Genomic DNA, 23,937 nt, shown 5'->3' on the forward strand with positions numbered 1-23,937 from the left:
CATACGTGTCAGTTTTTAATCTTTGCATTTATAAATCAAAGTTGTTTGAAGAACTTTAATTCAGTTTAGAGTGTTGTGTTATGGTTTTCTTCTGGCTTGTAATTGTTTTTTTGGTGGGAGTGGATTTTTATCACTTGAAATGTTTAGATTTGTTTTGTTTTGTTTTCTTCATACAGTGGCTTTATTTGGCTCCTTCCATTTTTTCATTGTGTAGATTTAAGGTGACTTACTCCACCATTTCTGGTGGAGTAGTGATGTATGGTTTTTTTTAATGCATCCCAAAGACTTGTGTTGAGAGCCTCAGAAATATTTCATTCAGCTGTAGTGCTTATTTTTCTACTAACAAGGACTCTAAAGTTTTCAGGTAAGGTTGTGGCTTTTTTTGGAAGCATCAAGGGGAGTTGGGGTACAGGGAGCCTAGACTGAGGACCCAATAGGTGTCAATACCAGAAGCCAAGATTGATCCGTAAGCATGGGATTGGGTAAGGTGGTAGGATGTCTTAAGGGTAAGGCAGGGCCAAAATATGCTTTCCAAAGGTGGGGAACGTTAGAATGGGATCTCCTTGGCCACTGTCTTGGCTAGACCACCACACTCTTCCAACTGACTACTTTCTCTTTGCACCTTAAGTCTGTTCTCTGTGATACAGCCTCTACACTTAAAAAAAAGTGTAGATCTGAAAATGTTATTCTTCCTGGTCATAACTATTTGATGGCTTCCTGTTGTTCCTAAAATATAGAACAATACTGTACAATCTAGAAATTTCTATCAAATTTTATCTCACATTCTCCAAGTACTTCATTATGATGTAACCATACTAGACTTCCTTACATCTTCAACTGTATCATGCATTTTTCCACTTCCAGGTCTATACACACCTGTTCCTGAATCTGGGATACCCTTCCTTGACACTGCACATATCTAGCTCCTATTTATCTTCCAGATATCAGGTTAAATGGTCCTTGCTCAAGTCCGTAAATCCTCTTCTGTCCCACCCACATTCCATGTTTTTTTCTTTGCACGTACATAGCACCTAGTACTTCTCTCTCATAGTGTTTATTGCAACTTGCAATTAGATATTTATTTGTAAGAATAGTTATCTAATGTTTGTCACAAATATTGGAAAATAATGTTTGCATGCTCATGAGGACATGGACCATGTCTATTTTTCTCATCCTTGTAACACTAGTACCCAGCACAAGGCCTGGCATAGTGATCATTCAATGATTGACATAATCAGTAGTGCTCATATTAATAAATATTTGTTGATTAACTGACCAAATGAATAAATGAATAAGGAGTTATGTGGGCTCTCAGGGCTCCAGCCAAGTCTTAGAGAAAAATTAAGGAAGGAGCCAATGCAACTGAGAAAACTATGGAGAGACTACGGGGTCAGGGCTAAGTCCTTTCATATTAACTGGGGAAGCTCAGTCTTAAGAGAAGAATAATGGCATGCGTTAGGGTTATTGGGAAAAGTATTTGAAAAATGAGGTCAGTACTAAATTCCCATCCTATTAAATAGGGTGGTCTAATGGGACAGAAGAGTAAGAATTGTTTGTATAACCCAGGCACCTAGAGCTTCTCAATCAAGGTGTCCATACAATGTAACCTAAGTCCCTCTGGATAATAAACAGCAGCTACTGAAATACTTGATACCTTAGATACTACACTGTAAGCCCCTCAATTAGAGAAACATCCTGACTTCAGTGGATAGTTTAAGGATGGATGGATGGATGGATGAGTCAGACTTGGCCTAGTCTTGAAACAGGTTATAAGTATGTAAGTATGTGTAGATGACAGGCATTCTGTGAAATATGGGAGGTGATAGCCTACTTTAAAAAAAAAAGAGCTATGTATGTGGGGTAGGGTGCTGTAGAGTGTGTCAGAAAACTGAGTACTGAAAAACCAAGAATGCTGCCAGTAGCTGAAACCAGACTCAGCATTTGAGAACTTGAAAGAACCTTAGAACATCCTGCCTAATCTACCAAATTGGCCTTCTGTATCCCTTTCTCTGTCATTTGACTGATGGGGAAATTGAACCACAGAGAGGGACATTGGCTTGTTCAGTATTGCTCAGCACTGGCAGAGCCTTGAGTAGAAGCAGGTCTCAACAGAAGCACAACAGGACATTCTATTCTACTCCAAAGTGTTATGTACCTGTGTACAGATTTCTACATCTGGAGTGGGTGTAAGTGATATTAAAATGATAGGGAAATGAAATTGTATTGTCCTGGAATATACTGCAGACCTAGAAGTAGAATATAATGGAGATAAAACAGAAAATTCACCAAATGCTTCCCTTTTCCCAAAGCTTTTATATAATCTTGGCACAAAGAAAGTACTCATTCTCATTTATTGAACTGACTGTGGACTTCAGGTACATGCCCACTGGCCAGACCTCCTTCCTGTAGGATAGGATGCAGATTATCCAGCTTGTTAGCAATTCGATCACCCAAAAGGTCAAGAGAGTGACTCATGCTTGGTTATTCTGTGCCTAATTCTAACTACCAAAGACAAATTGGTTATGGAATTAAAGGTGCCAGGATCTTGGGAGAGAGCAGACATGTCAACAACATGTGTGTAAGAGCCAGGGAGAGGTCACCATAATTGGACATGCACTCTAGATTACAGAAAACAGATTTTAATGGTGCAAGGTGAAAGAGGTAGTGTTGTGAGATGTCTCATTTTCATGCATGCACCTGTGGAAGGAAGGCTTATTCTAAGAATTAGTAAGCTCTCACAAATGACCCAACAAAGAAGAGAAGGCACTAGAACAAACCATTGAAGCTGTTCAGGGTTCCCTTTAACATGACTGTTTTAAAGAGAACATCCCCTCTGTGTTCTATGAAGGCAGGTTAGAGCTCACCTTTCAAGGATGAAGTGACCCAGAGGGAGCATGAAGGGTACTTCTGAGGTTCTGGTAATGTTGGGGGTTTTGATCTGGGTCCTGGTCATTGGTGTGTGTTTATTTTCTTAAGATCAGTATACTTTTCTCCATGTACATTATACTTCAGTTTAGCTGTGAAACAGTTTTTAAGTTTTAGTATATTTCTTTCAGGACCTACTTTTTAAATGCTTAGATGTTAGTTGTAATAAAAAATTATACTTTAATTTATTCATTTAATATTTCATTATGTGTACTATTCCATGTTGTTACATGGTCCTCATAATCATTTTTGTTAGGAACTTCTTAAGATTCCACTGTGTGGATCTACCACAGCTTTCTTTACTATACCTGTGGGGTTGGACAGCTATGTTGTTTTTCATTCTCACTTTTATGAAGAACCCTGGAACCAATATCTTTGAATATAAAGTTTCTTCTCCATTTAAGGCTTTTCCCTAAGAACAGATTCTTAGAGGTAAAGAGATTAAATTGACTCTCTGTAAAGCCTAGATACACATTTCCAAATTGCCCCCAGCAATGCAGCCCTCAGCAAACACTTGCTACTGCTCTATTCAACAATCATGCACAGAACTGGAAAGTTTCCTAATACAGTATTTGCACAATCGGTTTTCTTTCTACATAATATGAAATTGGAGATCCTTCTAACCGTTTCTAGTCTCCTGGCCCCTCTCCCGTTTCACACAGCTTCTCAGCGATGGTCACTGGTGCTGTGCAACCATCTGGAAGTCTTCAGTTCTTGGGAGTTCATACTTTAACTATCTGAGGCTTTAATTCACTGACCCTTCAATCCAGAGAACAGAAATGGAAGCCAATGAGAGTTGAAGAGCTTTGCTATTTCTCCAAACATGTAAAAAAAAAAAAAACTTGTTTGCTCACTTTCACCATCATTTTCAAGTTTTAACTCCTTTGTGACTTAAGCTTATTTGACATCAAATTTAGAGAGTTCTACTTTGTATTTTTTGCTTAGGCTTTTTCCCTTCTTTCTGTCTTCTGAATATGTTCTCTTTTTTTAAAAAGGTATGTTTTTTCTTGAAATATAGCATAGCTCAAATATCACATGAACACCTCAAATGAGTATTTCATATATTGGAATCATAATGTGTTACATTCCTTTACTATTTCTGCGTTTTCAATTTTTTTAATAAAACAATTACTTATTTTTAAAAAGGAACACTTTCAGCATTAAAAAAAAGAAAACACTTATTCCAAACAACAAGTCATGTCAACCCAACCTTCTTTCTTGAAGAGAGTTCTTAGGCAGGTAGGTTGGGGAAATGTAGGAGACAGAGCGGCAAGATCTGAAGTGAATTTGACCCTAACTCAACCTGTTTTTGTGGAAAAATACAGCACTCAGATTAGAGTGCTTATGCAGTTAAGGAGAGGAGTGACTACTTAGATAACTAACCAAAGATTCTCATGAACAGATGAATGCCAACCTGGAGGAAGGATCCTAATTTGTGTCACAGAACCCTATTAATTGGCATTTTCCAGGTTCTTACTTATACTAACAATCTGGATGAAGTTAAAGAAAAATTGTGCCCCAAAACTAGCAGATGGTAGAGAATATGTTGATGAGCTGTAGTAATCAGATCAAAGAAGATGGAGGGCAATAGTGTATAGGTGAATCTATATTTGGGTTCTAGAAATTCAACCATATTTATATACAGCAGGCAGATATTTTTGGGGGGAGGGGAAGGTTGATGGCACATACACTGTGATCAGTGAAAAACTGAGATGTTTGCTCTAATAAAAAAAGCCCAGTTTAAGTGAGGAAAATGGAATATAGATAATCTAGGTAATCATATATTGACAAAACCACATGTAGACTGTTTCTTTATTTCTAATCCCTTCCAATTAAGAGGGACAACCTAGGAGATATCTTAGGATGAATAGCTAGGATGGTTCCAAAGACAATTTGAACCTTTTCCTATGAGGAACTGTTAAACAAAACGTTAATAAACCTGAGAACCATCTTTCAGTATCCAGACATTTTTCCTATGCAAGCAAGGGCAGACTTTCCATGGTTTAAGGAGCAGAATTAAGACACTGGGAGTCATACTTGGACTCAATAAAAGTGACAATTTCTAGCATTCAGAGGTGTGCATGGATAAAATAGACCCTGCTGTAGACATTACTATTTCCTCTCTACCTTTAGGTACATGGACAACCCCATTTCTCCACCTCACTGAAGCTAGGCATGGCCATATGGCTGGTTCTAGCCACTGAAACCTGAGTCTAAGTAAAAGTGTTGCTTCTGATGCAAAGCATTTCATTGCCAGTGCTTCACTCTTTAACATTGTTTTCTCCGGCCTCAGGAACACTGAAGCTTTGTGTTAAACTGCAAGTACCAGCCTTGGTGTCTGAGTGACTATGATGATTAGATCATCCCCCAATACCCCCGCACTGCCCTCACTCAGACTCAGCCATTGCACATACATGGGACATGTAGTTTGAGAGGAAATAACCCTTTGCTGGTTTTAGCCACTGAAGTTCATGGCTTTTATTACTTCTGCATAACCCTAACACAAGTGCCTTCGAGCTGCTGTAAGTGACCTTCAGCAAGATGAACACTGGATACTTGAGACTCACACACTTGCATTCTTTGCCTTTCATTTTCATTGCTGCGTTCCATTCAGACTGTTGTTACTGGGGTATAGCTCTGTTAACTGGAAATTTCAGCTGGCTCCAGAACCTCCTGCGGGTGATCCCAATAAAGTAGATCAACATGATTCCCCTCCTGAGCACACTTCTGTAATGCGACTGTGTGCCCAGCCACATCACAGATTTATGGATCCTATCCACTTGGCGAACAGCAAGTTAGGACAGAAGAGAGTCCACCCGGCAAAGATTCTGTTGCCACATAAACACACACACGCCAGGTTATCCTGAGGTCCCCCAGGGATCTTAGGGCCAAAGTGACTTTTGGAACATGAACTTTGCAGTTTGATTTCTTACCCATTCATGTTGACTGGGCGACTGCCAAGTGTCTGTTTCAGTCTGTGCATATGGATGCATTGTTTACTTAAAGTTTCCCAAGGATGCCCTTGACACCATCGACTAACCCATCCAACTGAACGAAGCACACTGCGTGCCCACCGTGTACCCACTTAGTGTTATTGTTAAAGCTCTTCTGTGCTAAGCAGTATCTGCTATGTTTATGAAGAAGTTCTATCTGGGAAGCAGCTTATGAGGTGATGGGAGCCAGGAAATGAAAAGAGCAAGCCTGAAAAGAAATGAAGAAATAGAATGAAAAGATGATTCCAATGGAGGGAAAGATGGAAAGGACAAATTTAAAATTAGAATTTTAAGTACATATGTATGCATGTCTATGCAAATATATATATTTTTCTTTATATAACAAGCCAAACCCCACAATTCATTAACTGGAGCCTCACTTTTGTTGTTCACAGGAGACCAAAATCAACTGTGTTCGTCTGGCTACGAAAGGTATGTTACCATGTCCTTGACAGTGTTTAGCTGTTTACGTATTTTTCCCTGTAGCCACACAGGGAAAGTTTAGGCAACAAAGACTAAAAAACAGAAAGAATTGTTATTTTCACCGGAGTCATTTGCATCTAGGTGCTAATTATACCTACGGTGTATATACATAACACAGGGCCTAAAGCATGGTAAGAGCCCAGAATATATTTGTTGAATCAATGGATAGGTGGATGGAGGGACAGATGGACTGGAACATTAATCAGTGGAGTAGTGAACATTAATCTACTTAAATATTCTTCTGGTGTATATTTTCATTGAACTTGGGTCTATGTATATGTGGATTTTTCTAAAGCATGTCTATTAGACCCATCTTCTGGGTTTTGTACTATATTCAAATGGCACGTGCTTTTCAAAAATGAGGTGATTAGCATTGGTGCCTTTAATAATGAGGAAACAAACACGGCTTTTTTATGTAGTTGGCATTTTCAGCACTTATCCCAAAAAACTAAGGAAGCATTGTTCAGGCTCATCACTTTTTGTGTTCCTAATTATAATTGAATTGCCTGGCTCTTTCAACTGGTACATGGTTCTGTTTATTACTTTTTTAAAAAGAATCAATGAATGGTTTGTTATCATTTAACCTATTACAAGGTTGGATGGTTAGAAATCAGGTTTATCTTTTTGTTATGGAATTGATATTTGTAACAGCTATCCTTCCCATATAAACACACCAAAATTGGGCAAAGCTATTCTGCTCTCTGAATTTATTGACAGCATATATTGTTTAATAGATTGCTTCCACAGAGATGACAATTATAAATTTAAGTAGATGTCTAATAATACATACAAACTTACAGGTAAGACAATGACTCAGGTATGTGTGTATATACACATGTGAATAGATTCACTTATGCACACATATGCAGATGAAAAGACACACATATGGTGGGAGGGGAAGAGAGGAAAGTATCTATGATCATTTGACAAAATATGTACCAAAGCTTATCATTCATGACTTTTATAACTTTGAAGAAAATCAGATCAATATGTGGTCAGAAAGGGCAAGACGCAGGAGGACGGAGAAGACAGGAGCACCCGGGGCTCGCTGTGATAAGAACTCACTGTAATTTCACATAAGTCATGAGAGTTCGGCACGCACCTAACTTGTTCTGACTCAGGAACTCAGGCTACTGGACAGAGAGATAAAAGACTGTTTGCGAGGCAAGGAGAATCGATGGCCTGCAAATACAAGTGGCACCAATCACAGGCCTTAGCAGACTTTTCCACTGAAGAAAACAGATCATCCAGAAGGAAGAACACCATCAGCTATTGTGTAGATGGCACGCTGACCAGCTGGGTGTGTGCAGCCTCCCACCTAAACAGGCAGCTGGGAGAGAGGGCACTCGCAGAGACACCCCCTTCACCATATGGCGCTCCATGGCTGCCCTCTGACCTTTGACCTCCAGACAGAGGAGGGATTGAGTGATTGCTCTGCCCCCTGTGGAGTGTGTGGGATGATTCTAAGGACACCCTTAGGACATAAGCCATCCCTGAAAGGGAGGTATGTTGGGTCATATTTTCCAAACTGAGGATTGGGAACGTGTGACTGGACAGGCACTAAATATGCACATGCACACACCCAGTTGGACTTTGGGAGAGAATATTAAAACTACACTTCCCACATATTTCAGTTGAAAAAAATCACTGTCCTCATAGACCTCGGGGCCCCTCATGCTGGCTTCTCCAGAGCTGCACTGTTAATTGCAGGAGAATTGCAGTGGTCTTTAAAGAACTGGAGCAGAAAAGCTCTCCACCTCTCCTTAGCATGGGGATTTATCCTCCTGTTTGGGCTTTAGTTTACAATCTTCTGGTCGTGGAGTGTGTGCGCATGCAAGGTGTGGGCATGGGGAAAGGTAGGAACATGTGAATGAACAGGAATACCAGCTGGCCAAGGCCCGGCAGGGCTCAGAAGGGTTAGGAGTTAGAAGTGGATTCCAAGTATCCACGCCAATTGTTTTCCAGTGGTGAGGGCTATCACCTCAGCTAGGAGAAAGAGAACCTGGGAGCACTTGGGGATGGAGCAGAGAGCAGAGAGCTGGCTAACGCAGAATGCCAGGCTCCCCCAGTTCAGGGGGTCACCCCCCCTCAGAACCACATCATATTGGAGCATGCTTGGCAACTGCAGAAGAAAGGCAGAGGGAAGGAAACCCGTGTTTGGTTAGTATGCGCTCTGTGCCTGGCATCAGCCTTGGAGAATCCAGGGTTGATTAAAAGCAAATCCATGTACTCTGATGAGGACTTTGTACATGCATCTAAAGCCAGGAGTCAGTATTTGACCCTTTCCTTCCCTGAATCAAAACTCCTCTTTGTGGATTTGCTGGACGCACCATTCCTTTTAATAAAGGAAAGTATGACACTGAGAATCTGTGCGCATTGGGGGCATCTGATCTCCCAGGGGCATATTCCACAGGCCATTCATCTCCCTCCCAGCTAGGCCACCACTATGTAAGCACTCCTTCCTCTCCGGTCTGCCAGCAGGCATCCAGACCCTGGAGGCAAACCACATATCCAGGCTTGGGGCCAGTGCTTGGGTGATGGAGCCCCCTGCTGATGTCCTGGTCCTGACCTTGGTCACTCCACACAGCATCTGCGGGCAGCTGTGTGAGTCCCACAGAATCGGAGCACTGCCACTCAGAACGTCACAGCCCCTAGCACTTCTTCAGGATCGTCCCAACCTGACCCCAAGCCCAGCCCATCTACTCTTAGATACCACACGTGGATCCGGGGTCGGGCTCTAACCCATGTCTGTCAGTCATGTCAGTTCGTCACCCAAGCTGTAATGTAGCACTGCACGCACTGCGAGGTTGCAGATCAAGGGACCTGTACGCATTTTCTGTGGCTGCTGTACCAAAGGGCTACAGGTGGAATGGCTTAACAAAATGCATTATCTCCCAGTTCTGGAGGCTAGAAGTCTGAGATCGAGGTGTCAGCAGGGTTGGCTCCTTTTGTGGGCTGTGAGGGAGGATCTGCTCCAGTGGTTTGCTGGCCATCCTCAGTCTTGTCAGCTTGTGGTCTCTGCCTTCCTCTTCACATGCCATTCTCTGTGTGAGCATCTCTGTGTCCAGATTTCCCCTTTCCATAGGGACACTGATCATAGTGCATTGGGGGCCCACTGTGGTCCCATGCGATCTCAGCCTAACTTAACGGATCACATCTGCAAGACCCTGTTACCAGTAGGGTCACGTGCCGAGGAGCTGGGGATTAGGACTAACACATATGAATTTGGGGATGGGTTACACAGTTCACCTATAACAGGACCCACGCAGTTAGGGGCAGTGTCCACGCGGTTCCCACTGGCGCTTCTGTTCCCTCTCATAGTGTGACCCCAACAGCTTCCAAGGGTGTGCTAGGAGCAGGAGCAGGAGCCAGCCCTACCTGAGGGGCCCCAGAGGTGGGCTGAGGTCCTGACTGGGCTCCTGTCCCCCTCAGAAGCTGAGTGAGGTGCCTGAGGCAGAGGAGCAGCATGTCCTGTGAGAGGAGCCCTGGACGGGGGTGAGCATAGCGGGCCGGCCCCCTCCCCTTGCGCCAGGTACTGCCTCTGTGGCAGCAGGACCCTTCTCAGACCCCACACGGTGGTGGAGCATCAGGTGCCCATCTCACTGTGGTTCTGGGGCCTGACCAGGGCTGGGCTTTCGAGGGCAGGTACCAGCACTGCACGTGGAGAGAAGCTCTGATGAGAAGCAGAACCCTTGGTCTTAACCACTTATTTCCCAATCACATTTTGCCATGGCAGGACATTCCGGGCACATAGTTGGAGCTCAACAAATGCCTGCTGGACTGAGTAAATGCATCTGGAGGCAGCATCTCAATGGCAGCAAGGCTCAGAGACCCGGAGCATCTCACTCAATCTTCCTGAAGCTCAGTGGCACCACATTTAAAGTGGTCCCCATGTGCGCAGATGCTTTTGAACATACCTAATGCCAGTGGTTTTCTGATAAACCTGCTCTTTATAAAAGAAAAGCCTTTATTTGTAGACTTTGTTGATCTCCAGAGTGTAAATCTCCCCACCATGTGTAATATCAAGCTAACAGCAGTCTAACAACTGGCTTGCCAAAGTGCTGAATGTTTAATGGTGGCATCTGTCCAGCCGGTGCAGGCCAGCCCCAGCACAGGGAGACCTCTGCCACCCAGTCTGTTCTGAGGAGCAAGTGATATAATGCACATGAAAGTGTTTTATTTACTGCAAAGTGTTTTGGGAGACATTTTTATTATTATCAATGACTGTTATTTCCTTCATGTAGTCAGCTCAATCACTGAGCATGCACCTTGAAAGGCACTGGGGATTTTGTGGTGAACCACAGGCCTGGTTCCTGTCCCCAAGGAGCTCACACTCACAGTCTGGTGTGGAAACAAACATTACAAGAATGACTTTGCAGATAATGGTGGAGTTATGACTGCGATCAGTGCTTCCAAGGGGAAGTGCAGTATACTGATGAATGGGGGCAGAAGGAGCAAGAGGTCCAAAGCCCTAGGCAGTAATGATTGGCGTGTGTCTCCCTGTCCCATCACCATCTCTTCTCAACTAACACTGGGAATTGCATAGTCCCCAGACCAAGGGCAGGAGGTGGGTGGCGAGCTGACTCAGGACCCCAGTCTGTGAGAGGAGCCGTGCCCCTGGTCTGAGCCTCATCCGAAGAGCCAAGTTCCCTGTGTTTGGAGAGGATTTAGCAGGTGGATTCACATATCACCACAGCACAATATTTATGTACAGAGTTAGAGCATAACCTCAGACTGAAGGCTCAGCTAAGGGACTATCGGATGGAGTTTTGTTATTTGCTAGTAGAGGGGTTAATTCTAGGATTAGGACAGGTTCATCTTGAAAGGCTTGAAAGCAGTCTTTTCCATTGATGGGGTGGTTTAGGGTCACGACCCCAGATTTGCATTTTGCTTTGATTTGTTCTTTAGCCAGGTGCTGGCTGTTATTAACTTTGGCTGGAGATTTAGAGGAAACAGAACATGAGTTCCCCCACAGTGGGGAAGTGGAGTTTATCACTGAGTAGATAAAGACGAATAGGAACTGTTTTAAGACCGATTCCCTAAAAGCAGAGCCTGAGGCAGGGATTTAGGATGTACCGAGGGAGGACTCTTGGAAGAAATCTGTAAGTGAAAGGGAAGTGGGATAAGGAATGATAAAACATTGCCCAAGAATCTGTTCTCAGATAAAGTCAAGCTCCAGTTAGATCCAAGGTGGAGTATAAATTTCTCCAAAGTTGTTCTGCTTGAGGCAAGAAGACCAGGATTTCTACCTCCACCCCCATAACAATCAGTCCTTGGCATTTCTCTCTTCCCTTTAAGCCCTTCTCTCTCCCCTCAGTCTCTCAGGTGGCCCAGGGGAAATGTCACCCCTAGTCTTGCACAAGTCTCTGGAGAAAGTCACAGGTCCAAGCCCTTAGCCTCAACACCCACAGCAGCTGGAAGATTGCACACCAGTCTGAAAAGGGGCTCTCAGAAAGGCAACCACAGCATCTACCATGGGGCTCTTGTTATATAGAGGATGTATTTCATCATCAGATTGAGAGATTAAAAAAAAGCTAATGGCATTGCCTCGAATCCAAAAGCTGAAAGAAACATTTTAAAGCCCTTTGCTTGGCACACTTTAGCTCTGAGAATCTGCTCAGAACTGTAGCAAGGACACTGAAGCTGACGGGTAGACAAACATCAAGTTTTGGGTTGGCAACAGAAAACTATTATTTAGACTTTGAAGGGAGAACAGTAGAAAGTCAGTGAGCAAAAAAAGATCAATTTAAAAATTAGGTTTTGTTCTTACAGTTAAAATAGGAACTGTGAGAAAGGGCACATAGTAAAAAGGTGCACTTAGACCCATTAAATAATGTTTACCCAACATTTGGAAAATGAGGGGTGGGCGAAATTTAGGAAGCAGGTTGAAGATGTAAGCTAAACAGGCTTAAAGTGACCCTTAGGAAAATGGAGCATGTGAAATTTGGGATGGGATCCATAGACTTCCAAGGTGCTGAAGCTCAAAGGGGAGATAAAACAAGTCTTCCCATGGAAGTTGATCATCCCATCAGGTGGAAGGTGCCTCTGGTGGAAGTTGCTCCTGGCTGCAGCTGCTGAAGGAGGTACCCGAGTATCTCATTTTATGCCCTTCTGGCTGGGACAGGTCAGGCCAAGGGGGAAATGGCTGATCTTGAGACACAGTTCTAGAACCATACCAGTCAGAGTCTCTTCCCAAAACTGGTGTCCAATTCTATCCACACCCATTACGCACTGATTCTCCTGTCTGTCTACATCTTCCCTCTGCCTCTCCATGTACTCATCCATTCACTTTGATACTTTCTCTTACCCAGAGGCCCTGCCTCCACCAGACTTGCCTGCATGGTCTGACCCCTTACTACCCTCCAGCCTCATCCAGGCTTCTGCCCTTTCATTCAATCCACTCCAGAATGTGTGTGCTTTCAATTCTTCAAACACGTCAAGCTCCTTCCAACTTCAGGACCTTTGCTCAGCGTGAACCCCTGCCTGAAGTTATCTGGCCACTATGTGTGTCTGCTTAACAGATATACATCTTTCAGACTGCAGTTTAAACCCCATTTCCTCAGAAAACCAACCTGACCTCCAGTTTAATACATTTTCCATTCTTATTATAACCTCTGCTTTTTTCCATAGCATTCATCATGACTTGCAAATAATATATTTGTTTGCTTACATGTGTAAAGTCTGTTTCCCAGCTAGATTCTAAGTGAGAGGATTATGCCTATTTTGAGCATTGTTGTGTCCCCAGATTCTAGCATACATTGGTGCTCAAAAAATTTATTACATAAACAAATGGATGGATTAATCAATTAATCAATCAATCAGTGGATAGGTGGATGGATGGATGGTAACAGATCATTCTTCTATGACCTCATTGTTTTCAAATACAAGCTTCTTGTCAGAACTATTCTCTTGGAAGCTTCCTTTGGAGGTAAAAGTGATAGAAGTAGATATCAACTATGTGATCTATGATCCCCACCAGTAAAAAGGCTGTCTAGGCTCTGCTTGGGTACTTGCTGTGACAAGGACCTCATTGCTCCCCCAGGTAGGTCCTTCCACCATTGGACACGTCAGTTGCAATGTCATGAGTCCAGATGGCTCCCTGTTATTTCTGTCTTTCAGTCTTTGAGGCCACATAGATCTTGTCTGCTTTTCTCCTGCCAGAAAGTAAAATGTGCTTTCATTCTGGCTTGCTCCCCTTCCCTGGTTAGGGCAAGCAGGCCCTTGCTTATCTGTCTTCTTCCTGTTGGAGCCCCTCTAAGCCACCAGCAGGCAGCAGCAGTCTCATCTCTGGTGCCAGCCACCCAGGGAACACAGCTGCTCTGCAGACTCCCGCTGGGTGCACCCAAGTGGCAGTTAGAAAAATCAGCTTTGATTTGATTTGCAAACTGAGCCTAGTCACTGAGACAAAATAAATCCAGAAACCCATAAAGCCATTTGCAGAGTTGCTTTGCAGAAGACAGCCACCGTTTTAATCTAGTAAACACACTCTAACGATCCCATTAAAACAACCCCCTCAGAGTAGGTGCTGAAAGCTTAACTCCGGAATAATGAAGCATGAGATCACGGCTCCTGTCACCAGTAGTGCCATGCTCTCCAGTGGTAGTGATGGACTAAAACCATTGTCCCAACGGCAACAGGAAGGAGGCGCAGCTGATGGTCTTTTGCAAACATAGCTTCTTTTTATAATGACAGCCCGAGGTAGGGCATTTCATCCCAGATTTTCTCTCCTCTCTCCATAATGGATTCTCACCCCCTACAGAGACGGGCAGGAACAATAAATAGCCATTCTCCAGTGAGATGCCCACATTTTGCAGATGCTAAGGCAGGTCAAGAAGGAGAGTGGTGTGTTCATAGCTTCCAGAGGCACGAGAATAACATGCCACAGGTGGCATAAGAAGCCAAGTGAGATGCAGGAATTATCTATCAGATAGGAAATAGCCACTGCCTGCCTCTCTTCCTCTTTATCCAATTCTATATGAAAGGTTTGTCTTATATAAAGCTTCTCTGAGAGGTTGCATGGAATAATGGGGAATCAGAGTCACCTGAGTTCAAATCCCACCTCCACACACATGAGTCACCTGGGTTCAAATCTACACACACATACACACCTTCTCTACACACCCCACTCAGGAAGACAAATCTGGTGTGACAGAGTCCAGGAAAACAAAAGCCAAGACCAATTCTTGTCCTACTAGCATGTCCCTGGGAAGCCCCAGTTCATCCCACTAAACTAGAAATGAGGGTAATCTCAACACCCAAGACACCTGAGTTGACTTTAGCTCAACTCTGATGTTCCAAACCAGATGCACTTTATAAATGGAAGAGGGGGCCTTCTCAAATCAGGGGCCAAGAATGGGGAAAAGGTGAGTAGGCTGCAGACAAAGGTTAGAAATATAGAGAGTAAAGTTCCATTGGACTTTCTCTGATGAAGTTTCAATGTAGTATTGAAGTATCAGGGAAGGAGTTAGCAAACATTAACAACCTACTGTGTGCCAGTCACAGGGTCGTGTATGTTGACATGGGTTTACAATGCAATGTTAGGAATAAAACCTGGCATGTATTATGCACTAAATATATAGTGGCCATTATTATTACCCTTACTCAAGAAATGAAACAATATAAGTTCGTGTGGCTAAATAAAGAGTTCAAGGTCCCTCAGAGTTGTAGCTCATATCTAATGCCAAGGCTCAGGGCATTTCCCTGGCACCATTTTGAATCTTGTCAATACCGTAAACAGGGTGAGACAATGTCAGGGCTCCCTGTCTGCTATTTGTTAACTCCTTTCCTTGCCTATTTTCCAGTAATAGCTGATAACAGAATCATTAGAGTGTGATGGGTCTTTGGCCTGTGTTTAGCAGTGCCCAAGCTAAGTCCAGGAATCTAGAGAAAAAACAAGGTGCTTCATGGAGCCCTCAGCTTTTTACACTTACACAACATATTGAAGCTAATAAACCAGGAAATTAGTTTATCTTCAAGGTTGTCTGCTCCAGTGCCATCTTTCACCCTTAGCATCTCTCTGTACTCAATATCCATTGCTTTGGTAGGGAGTAAAAGTCAGAAGGGAAGTTGGAGACACTCAGCATTCTGACCTCCGTTTTCAATGCACGGTCTCAATGTTTTCATTAATGGCTGACATAGAGGCATATGAGCAGGGCCTGGAAACTGTGGAGAAAGCTAGGTCATGTCCTCCAGTGAAAAAGCCATATGATGGGGGACTAGGTGACAGAGGATAAAGCAAGGGACGTCCACCTTTTCTTCTGCTAAATTAGTCAGGATAGACTAAGCTTTGCTGCAACAACAAATTAATTCCCAAATCTCAGTAGCTTAATGCCGCAAGGGTTCCTTTGTTGTTATGCCATTTAGAATAAATGTGGCCTCAAAGGACCCAAGAGCAGGGGAAGAGAAAATATGGAGGTAGTAACCTGGGTCTTAAATACCTCACTTGGAAATGACTCGTGCTCTTCCACTTACATGGCTTTGATGAGACTCAGGTTCTTCCGTATGCCTAAGACCGGCCAGGAGAGATGGGCCAGGCACCAGTCAGCACTAGTCATCTCTAGAACAACAAGAGTCCTGTCCTTTCCCTGTTCCCTTCGCATCCTGCTGAGACCCATGGTCCCTCACTTACCTTCTGCTACTCCACCCATGAGGAAAACCTCTCCGCATCCCAGCACCTGTCCGGCAGTACCTCTGTTTCTATTCCTTGCAGCTGAGCATCCCTGCTAAGCAGAGTTGTAGCCTTACATGGTAGCGTGGAGAGGCTTCTCTGCACGGCCAGCTGAATTAAAACATTAATTGTGTTACATTTAATCCTTAGAAGAACTTCATGAGATGCTTACTGTTATCCCTATTTTATAGGTAAAGAAACTGAAACTCAGAAACATATGTAATTTTCCAAGTGACACAGCTACTAAGTGAAAAATACTAAACCAGGATTTCATTTATTCATTTCGTTTTCAGTAAACATTGAGTGCAGTTTAGTATTGATATGTGGTCCCTCATTTCCCAGAGGTTAAGAACTTTGTCTTTGTATCTGGACAGGCGTTGATTCTAGGCTGGAAAAAGTACTTACCTGCTCTGTGTCTCAGTTGCCCCATCTACAGAACAATGACAAGAACACCATTTATTTCACAGGCCAGTGTAAGAATTTGAAGAGCTAATGCTTAGTGCTTAGTGCAAAGCCTGGCTTATAATTAGCACTCAGCAAATAGTAGCTAGTGGGAAAGCAGCAGATAAATGATATCAATCCAGTATGATAAGGACTATGATGCAGGTAAATTCAAGATGTGGGAGCACAGTAAGAGAACCATTAATCAATTTAGGGTGTGGAATCCCAGGTATGTGGTCACTCAGACAAGTTTTGAAAGAAGAGTGACAGTTGTCATATTGATCAAGGTGGGAGAGTAAGGCAGGGAGGTCTTCTGAGCGGAGGAAGTAACTTGTGCAAATCACTGGAGGCAAGAAAGCCTGCCACTGACCTTGAATGGAATGAGGCTAAGAAACAATGGCTACAATGCCAGTATGACCAGAGGAGGGTAGGAGTGAGCAGAGGTGAGGCTGCAGTGGCAAGCAAAGCCAGGACCCCAAGGAGCCTGCACAGCCCCCAACATATATATGAACACTGTCTTGAGACAGTGGGAACCCTTGGAGGTGTTTAAGCAGACTGCCTGTGTCAAGAAGGCCACCCTACTTACAGCTTAGAAAATGGGTCAGAGGAGGGGTTCTGGGGCAGGGACAAGGGTGAGCATGGGAGAATAGGTGCTGAACGAGGCCAGCTGGGAACAGGTGTCCTCTCTCCCCTCAAGCTTGCTATTTCTTTTTCTGACATACAAGGCCAACAGCCCTCATCATGCCTACCTCAAAAGGTTGGGGGGAAAATGAATAAAAATAGCCACTGTGAATAGGCATTGGTAAGCTTTTCTGTACAGGGCCAGAGAGTGAATATTTTCAGCTTCTCAGGCCATATGTACTCTGTCATAACTGCTCAACTTTGTCATTGTGGCATAAAAGCAGCCATAGATAATAAATATAAAAGGAGTGTGGCTGTGTTCCAGTAAAAGTTTATTTATGGACATTGAAATTTGAATTTTATATAACTTTCATGTGTCACAAGATATTACCCTTCTTTTTATTTTTTTTCCTAACCATTTAAAAATGTAAAAACCATTCCTAGCTCATGGTCACACAGAGAACAGTCCATGGGAAGCCAGGTTTAGCCCACAAACCACAGTTAGCCAACCCTGACTTAGAATGTGGTTTGAAAATGGAGAAGTTCCCTATACCATTAAGGGAGGAATATTATGATTAATTGCTATTGACTGGTAGTTACATTTTATGATATTTCACGGCTGTTGGTCAAGCTTTCTATTTGAATTTTTGAAATTACGTGTTTCCTGCTTATCAGTTGGTCTGAAATGCCCTTCCTCTCTCTCTCTGTTTTACATAAGAACTTTATACAGTTTCATTGATGAATCATGAGAGAAACATGCAGCCTTTGATCAAGCATTAAGACACCTTCCTGCCTCTTGTTACCATTTTTTTAAGAGAGATAAGTGGTGGGTTTGAAAGCACACCATTAGAATCACACAGACAAGGGTTTGAATATTGCCTGTGCCCATTACTAGTTTTGTGACCTTGGGCCAATTATATCAGTTCTCTGATCCTTCATTTCTTCATTCATTCATTCTTTCATTCACTCACTCACTCATTCATTCTTTCTTTCTTTCATTCACTCACTCACTCATTCATTCATTCATTCAACAGATATTCACTGGGTACCGACTAGGTGCCAGGTACAATGCAAGCCCTCAGCAGTGCACTAGTGAATGAGTGACTGCCTTCCAGGAGATCGCAGAATTGAAGGAAAGGCAGCTGCTCATAATGTGGTGAGGTCTTCACTAGGACAAGGGCAGACCTGGGTGTTTTGGGAGGACCGAGGAGGGGCATCTGTCCCATACGTGGTGAGATGACCCTAGAGACTCCCTAGAGGGAAGGCATTCTGAGCTGACACCTGAAGGATGAGCAGTTGTCAGCCAGGTGAAGAGGCAGGAAAGGGGTCAGGTTCCACGTAGTGTGATGAGCCTAAGGAAGGCCTACAGACAAGACAGTAGGGGGACTGTTGAAAATGAACAGGAGTTCACCACGTTGGGACAGAACATAAAGTGTGCTGTGAGGAGTGGAGTGAGGCTGGAGAACAATGGGCCACCCATGTGTTTCAACTGAAGGCTGGAGACCCGAGGCAGCAAGACCAGCTGGAGGCTTCTTACCTAATCCAAGTGAAACATGAGGGGGGCTTGCACAGAGTGGAAATGAAGTTGGAGGTAGGAGGGGAGCAGCAAGAGATTTTCTGGAGTAGCGCTCATAAGGCGTGCTGAGTGATTAGAAGTGGGAGATCCACAAAAAGGAGAGGTAAAGGATGACCCCTGGGTCTCCAGGTTGAGCAGTTTCATGGGTGTTAGCACTGCTTACTCAGAAGGGGAAAACTGGGAGAGAAGACATTGGGATGGAAAAATGATGAGTTCATTTATAATACTGGCTTTTCTGGGTTGTTCTAAGCCTTAGAAATATTGCATGTGAGGTACCTGGCAGGATACCTGGTGTATTGTGGGTGCTTGATAAATGGTGACTCTTATTCTTGTTTCATTTTTAAAAATCTATTCCAGGCCCTGTTTTGTTAGATCATGATATTCTTTTGCTGTTTAGAGTGAGCTCTTGAGAGCCAAAAGAATTGCAGCTGCGCTCGCCATGCCACACGTTTTCATGCGTGTCTCTCTCTCTCTCCTTCTCTTCTGCATGCTGCCTGGGGACTGGCTTCCTTGTGGTCAGCGCCAATGGGCAGCGCCCAGGTGACCCTGGGGACTCCACGCTGCCTCCTCACCACAGGTGATCACCGGAGCCCTGCGTGGGTGGGAGGGGAGTGAGGGTAGCCCTCACCCAGCGGGTCCTCCAGGCCAGGTGCACCAGAGAGGAACTGGCACCCACCCATCCATTCATCCTTCCACCCACCCTTCCATTCACATACCCACCCATTCACTCATCCACCCATCATCCCTCTCTTCTTCCCTCCCTCCCTCCATCTATCCATTCATCCATTCTACTGATATTTACAAAGAACCTACTATGTGCCAGGCACTGTTCTACACACCAAGGGTTACAATGATGAGCAAAAGAAGACACGTTCTTCTGCCTTTCTGGAAGGGGAAAGAGACATTAGTCCCGAAAGTACACAAATAAACATACAACTGTAACCATGAGTGGTGCAACAAAAGAGAAATGTGTGGTGTTCAAAATAAACAAGTACACCTGGAACTGAGGGAGTGTAGGTCCTGGGGAAGTGACACCTGAGTTGTGGTCTGAGGTTGGGAAGAAGTTGACCTAGCATGTCTGTGTTTAGGAAATGAGCAGATCTGGCTATGATCCCAGGTCTACCATTTGTCCTAGCAAGTCCTTTCATTGTGATGATCCCCATTCTATCTATTAAGCAGGAATAATAATGTGTACCTCTCAACGGGCACCATTTGGCTGTGCACATGCACTGTATTCCGAGGCAAAACAAGGCCAGGAATGTGAAAAGGGCAGGTATGGGAGTACCCAGTCTAGAGTAGGTGTTTGTTTAAAGTGAATACCAGCCCCTTCCCTCAAACAAAGTGTAGCTGACCCTTCAAAACCATGAGTTTGAATTTTTTGGGTCCACTGCAAATGTATTTCCTCTTTTCCTTATGATTTTCTTAATTAACATTTTCTTTCCTCTAGATTCATTTATTGTTATAATACAGTATATAATACATACACAAAATAGTTGTGAGATGATTATGTTGGTAAGGATTCTAGTTGACTGTAGTAGGCTATTAGTAGTTAAGCTTTGGGGGAGTCCAAAAAATTATACGTGGATTTTTGACTATACAGGGTTGGCTCTACTAACCCCTGTGTTGCTGCTCAAGGGTCAGCTTATAGTTTGATCTCATTTCACATAAACACCTGCTACTCTTCAAAGACTGGGATGCAGAGCTCATCTGCGCCAGAGGCTGATGTCCCTTGTGGGGCCCTAGAGACAAAAGAGATGCTGCCAACCTAGAGGTGTCCACTTCAGGGGCCCTTTCTGGTCAAGAGAAGTATGCAGATTTCAAATCTTTAACTGTCACCTCTCTCAAGTTGTTGCTCAGGCAGTGGCCTCCTCTCTACTAGTCCCTGGCTGGTCAGTTATTATGGTGGAAAGGGGGTGTGGCAGGCAGAGATGACAGGGGCCCAGCCATCCAGTAACCTCACCATCTACTTTTGTTCATCCCCTTTCTCAAACTCAGATACCCTACTATTCATGAATGCCTTTGGCTGGGTTCTCTAGACATAGAGCCTGAGATGGGAAGCCTTGTTCACATCACTCTTGGAGGAGTGTTCCCAGAAGGAAGAAAGTTGGGGGGACAGGCTAGGGCAGGGGAAGAAACTAAGGGAGGATGTGGAGACCTGTGTCTGTCTGAGCCTGCAGGGGCCTGTGGGGCATGGATCGTTTCATAGAGTTGCTCCCACCTGGAGGCAAGGGGCTGGCATTTGTGTCACTGTGTCAGCCCCTGGCTGTGGGCTGCCATGGGGGGACATAGGCTTCTGAGGAGGCCACTCCGCTTGGCCTCATGGCACTTCTGCAGGAAAGGAGGTAACTGAGCAGTTAGCAGCCAGCATCTGCAGCAGCTGGAGATTCGGTGTGTCAGCCTGGGAAAGGAGATCTGGGAAAAGCCTCAGTGGCATTCACTGCAGCCAAACTTTGTCCCTGTCATCAACCCCCATAGCCCTGTGAATCACTACCAACATCCCAGGAATGGCCTCTTAGCTCCTCCCTCGTTACAGGACCTTAAGCATGCTGCATACCTTTATTTCACCTGCAAACTAGTCATCATGCTTATGTCAGAGTCATGGCGAAGATGACATTAGGTGACCCTAGAGAGGGTCCTGCTCAGTAGTAGCACATAGTAGGCCTTCACCAAGTGTCCACCTTTTACCCCACCCTGCCACAGGCCTACCGTCTCACCCTGACCCCAGGGAGATGGGAGTGGCCGGAGGATGCAGGGACAGTAAGAAACAGATGCCCCCTACCACTGTGCCCACATCCAGTTTATTGAGAAACAGCGCTTCTCCGGAGTGTGTGCAAGCAGCTCCGTTTCTGCTGGGCCATTGTTCTCTGGGCCCTGTTCACTTTGAGCAGTCCAATAATGTTTTCTTTACACAGAGCCAATTCCATATCAGGCGCATTTGTTCTTTCCTCTTGCCTCTCAGACATCTGAATGTTCCTCCTCTGACAGGCTTATTTCATCGTGTTCCATTTACTTCCACGCGCTTCTCAGCCTCGTTTGATGGGTGAGGTGCCTGTGAATGTTTCCCTTTGAGCAGGCTGTCCCTTTCAAAGGCTGTTTTGTGAATGCTCATCCCCTGGTAGCAATAATGGCGATGTAAATAATAATGCCGGGTCTGAGTGATGCGGATGTTAGGTGGTAAGCACACGGGAGGCCTCTTTTCCGATCTGCACGGGCTCTGCAAATGGCAGAACCACGTTGCGTAGCAAGGACAGGCTGGCACTCAGAGTGAGTTGAGGCGGACTTTACATCTCAGCCCTGCCACTGTCTGACTGGGTGATTTGGGCCAAGTTATTTCTCTTCTCTGGGCTGCATTCTCTTCATCTGGAGAAAGGGGGTCATGACAGTCCTGGCCGTAATCCTGAGAACTAAGTGTGACAGCAGCTTTAACTTCTTTGCTCCACTAACTCCAACTCACTCTTCAGGTCTCTCTAATCTACTGGCCTTTCTTGCAAAGAATTCATGCTATAGGGGAAAGTTTTTCAACTTCACACTCGGGATATTAGAAATGGGTAATTCTCCATTTGGGGGCACTGTCCTTTGTATTATAAGAGGTTCAGCAGCATCCCCGACCTCTACCCACTAGATGCTGATAGCACTTCATCCCCCAATTTTGACAACCAAACATATCTCCAGACCCGCCCCCTGTTGAAAACCTCCAGTTTCACTCTTCAGTAAAAATAGAATTGGGGCCAATTACCTAATTTTGAATTTTTTAGAGTCACATCAAAAAAGAACAGGTGTAATTAGTTCTAATATATTTTATTTAACCCAATGCATACAAAATATTATCATTTTAACATGCCATCAGTATTTCAAAATTACTGATGAAAGATGTTTTCCTTTCTGTGTTTGCACTTCTTTGAAATCTGATGTGAATCTTACATTTACAGCTCTACTCAACTCAGATGCTAAATTTTAAGCAGTTAAAATGAAACATAGCCCTAAAAAGATAAACATTGAGTTTTATAAGTAAACATACTTTACAGTGCTTCGGGTTTCAAATTTAAAAGAGTTGAAATAAAATAAACTTTACAATTCAGGTCTTCAATCACCTTAGCCACATTTCGATGCACAGTAACCAGGGATGGCTTAATGGCTATTATTTCGAATAGTACAGATCTGGAGGTAAAACATGTCTTCAGCATGTCTAGGCTAGTTGGTGAACAGAAGTGTATATACACAGAGTAGAGACTCAGTGAATGTTCAGTTCCCTTTATTCTGTTTTGCCCCCCCACCCAGGCCCACACTCTGGGGACATTTGACAATGTCTGGGAATGTATTTGATTTGCACAACTACATGAGGGGTTACTGACATCTACCAGCAGACCAGGCATACTTCCTTTCCAAAAATAAGATCAAACTGCTTATGGCCAAGGTTGGGTGTTTTTCTATAGTGGGTTGACTTGAGACTGCAGGGGACAAATGACTAGTTAATTAACACCTCACCTAAAGGGCTTGATCCACCCCAGACCCATTGTGGCAGAAAGAATGCTTCTCTGGCTCCTACAGGAGCTCAGCCAGGCCTCCAGGAGACCGTCTGCAACACTGGACCCAATAGCAGGCTGACAGCCACCAGACTGGAGGCCAGAGTAGATGCATTAAAGGTCAGCCAGGCAGCTGTGCTCTAACCTGAGCCCACAGGCTGACCCGGATCCTGTACCCAATGCTTGTCCGTTCTCAACCAGGAAAGGGGCTTTGGAACAAGCCCTCATGTGGAACCCAGACTCCATTCCGTAAGACCGGGGAACTTGGGAAATCCACTCAGACGTTTTGATCCCTAGTTTCCTCATCTATGAAGTAATCAGGATGAGTCCCTGCACTGCGGGGCTGAATCCTGGTGGGGGGTCCTCAGAGGAAACGGATGCTTTTCTAGCATGGCTCCTGGCTCACGAGGGTGTCCAAATGTAGTTCCCTCCATCGTTCCTTTCTTCCCTGTTCATCCTGTGCTAAAACTCACCATTGTTATTTTCCCTGCAATTCCTTAAACTAGGACCTTGCCATAGAAACAGGATTCAGACCATACTGTACCCTCCCAGCCTGCTTTGCAACCACCAGGAAATCAACTTTCCCTGGGAAGTCTTGTAAATCCTGGACAAAGACAGGAAGAGTTTGAGCCTTTGGAACAAAGCTGTGCGGGCCTGAAGCAGATGAGGAAGCAGTATGGCAGCCTCCCAAGGGTTCCACAGGCTGCC

General features: G+C 44.3%; 1 protein-coding gene across 14 annotated transcripts in view; it reads left to right on the plus strand.

The window, feature by feature from the left end:
- Window positions 1-23,937, plus strand: part of PTPRT (protein tyrosine phosphatase receptor type T) — a 970,716-nt gene that overhangs the window by 783,615 nt on the left and 163,164 nt on the right. For 8 of the 14 annotated variants that reach the window (XM_073236577.1, XM_073236581.1, XM_073236583.1 and 5 more), the window contains exons 13-14: window positions 6,314-6,350; window positions 19,227-19,283. In XM_073236577.1, coding sequence (XP_073092678.1) covers window positions 6,314-6,350; window positions 19,227-19,283 — 94 coding nt within the window. The remainder of the gene's footprint in view (window positions 1-6,313; window positions 6,351-19,226; window positions 19,284-23,937) is intronic. The other 6 variants (XM_073236580.1, XM_073236585.1, XM_073236590.1 and 3 more) reach the window with 1 other exon arrangement.

This window comes from Manis javanica, chromosome 5, assembly GCF_040802235.1.
Source record: "Manis javanica isolate MJ-LG chromosome 5, MJ_LKY, whole genome shotgun sequence".
NCBI lineage: Eukaryota > Metazoa > Chordata > Mammalia > Pholidota > Manidae > Manis > Manis javanica.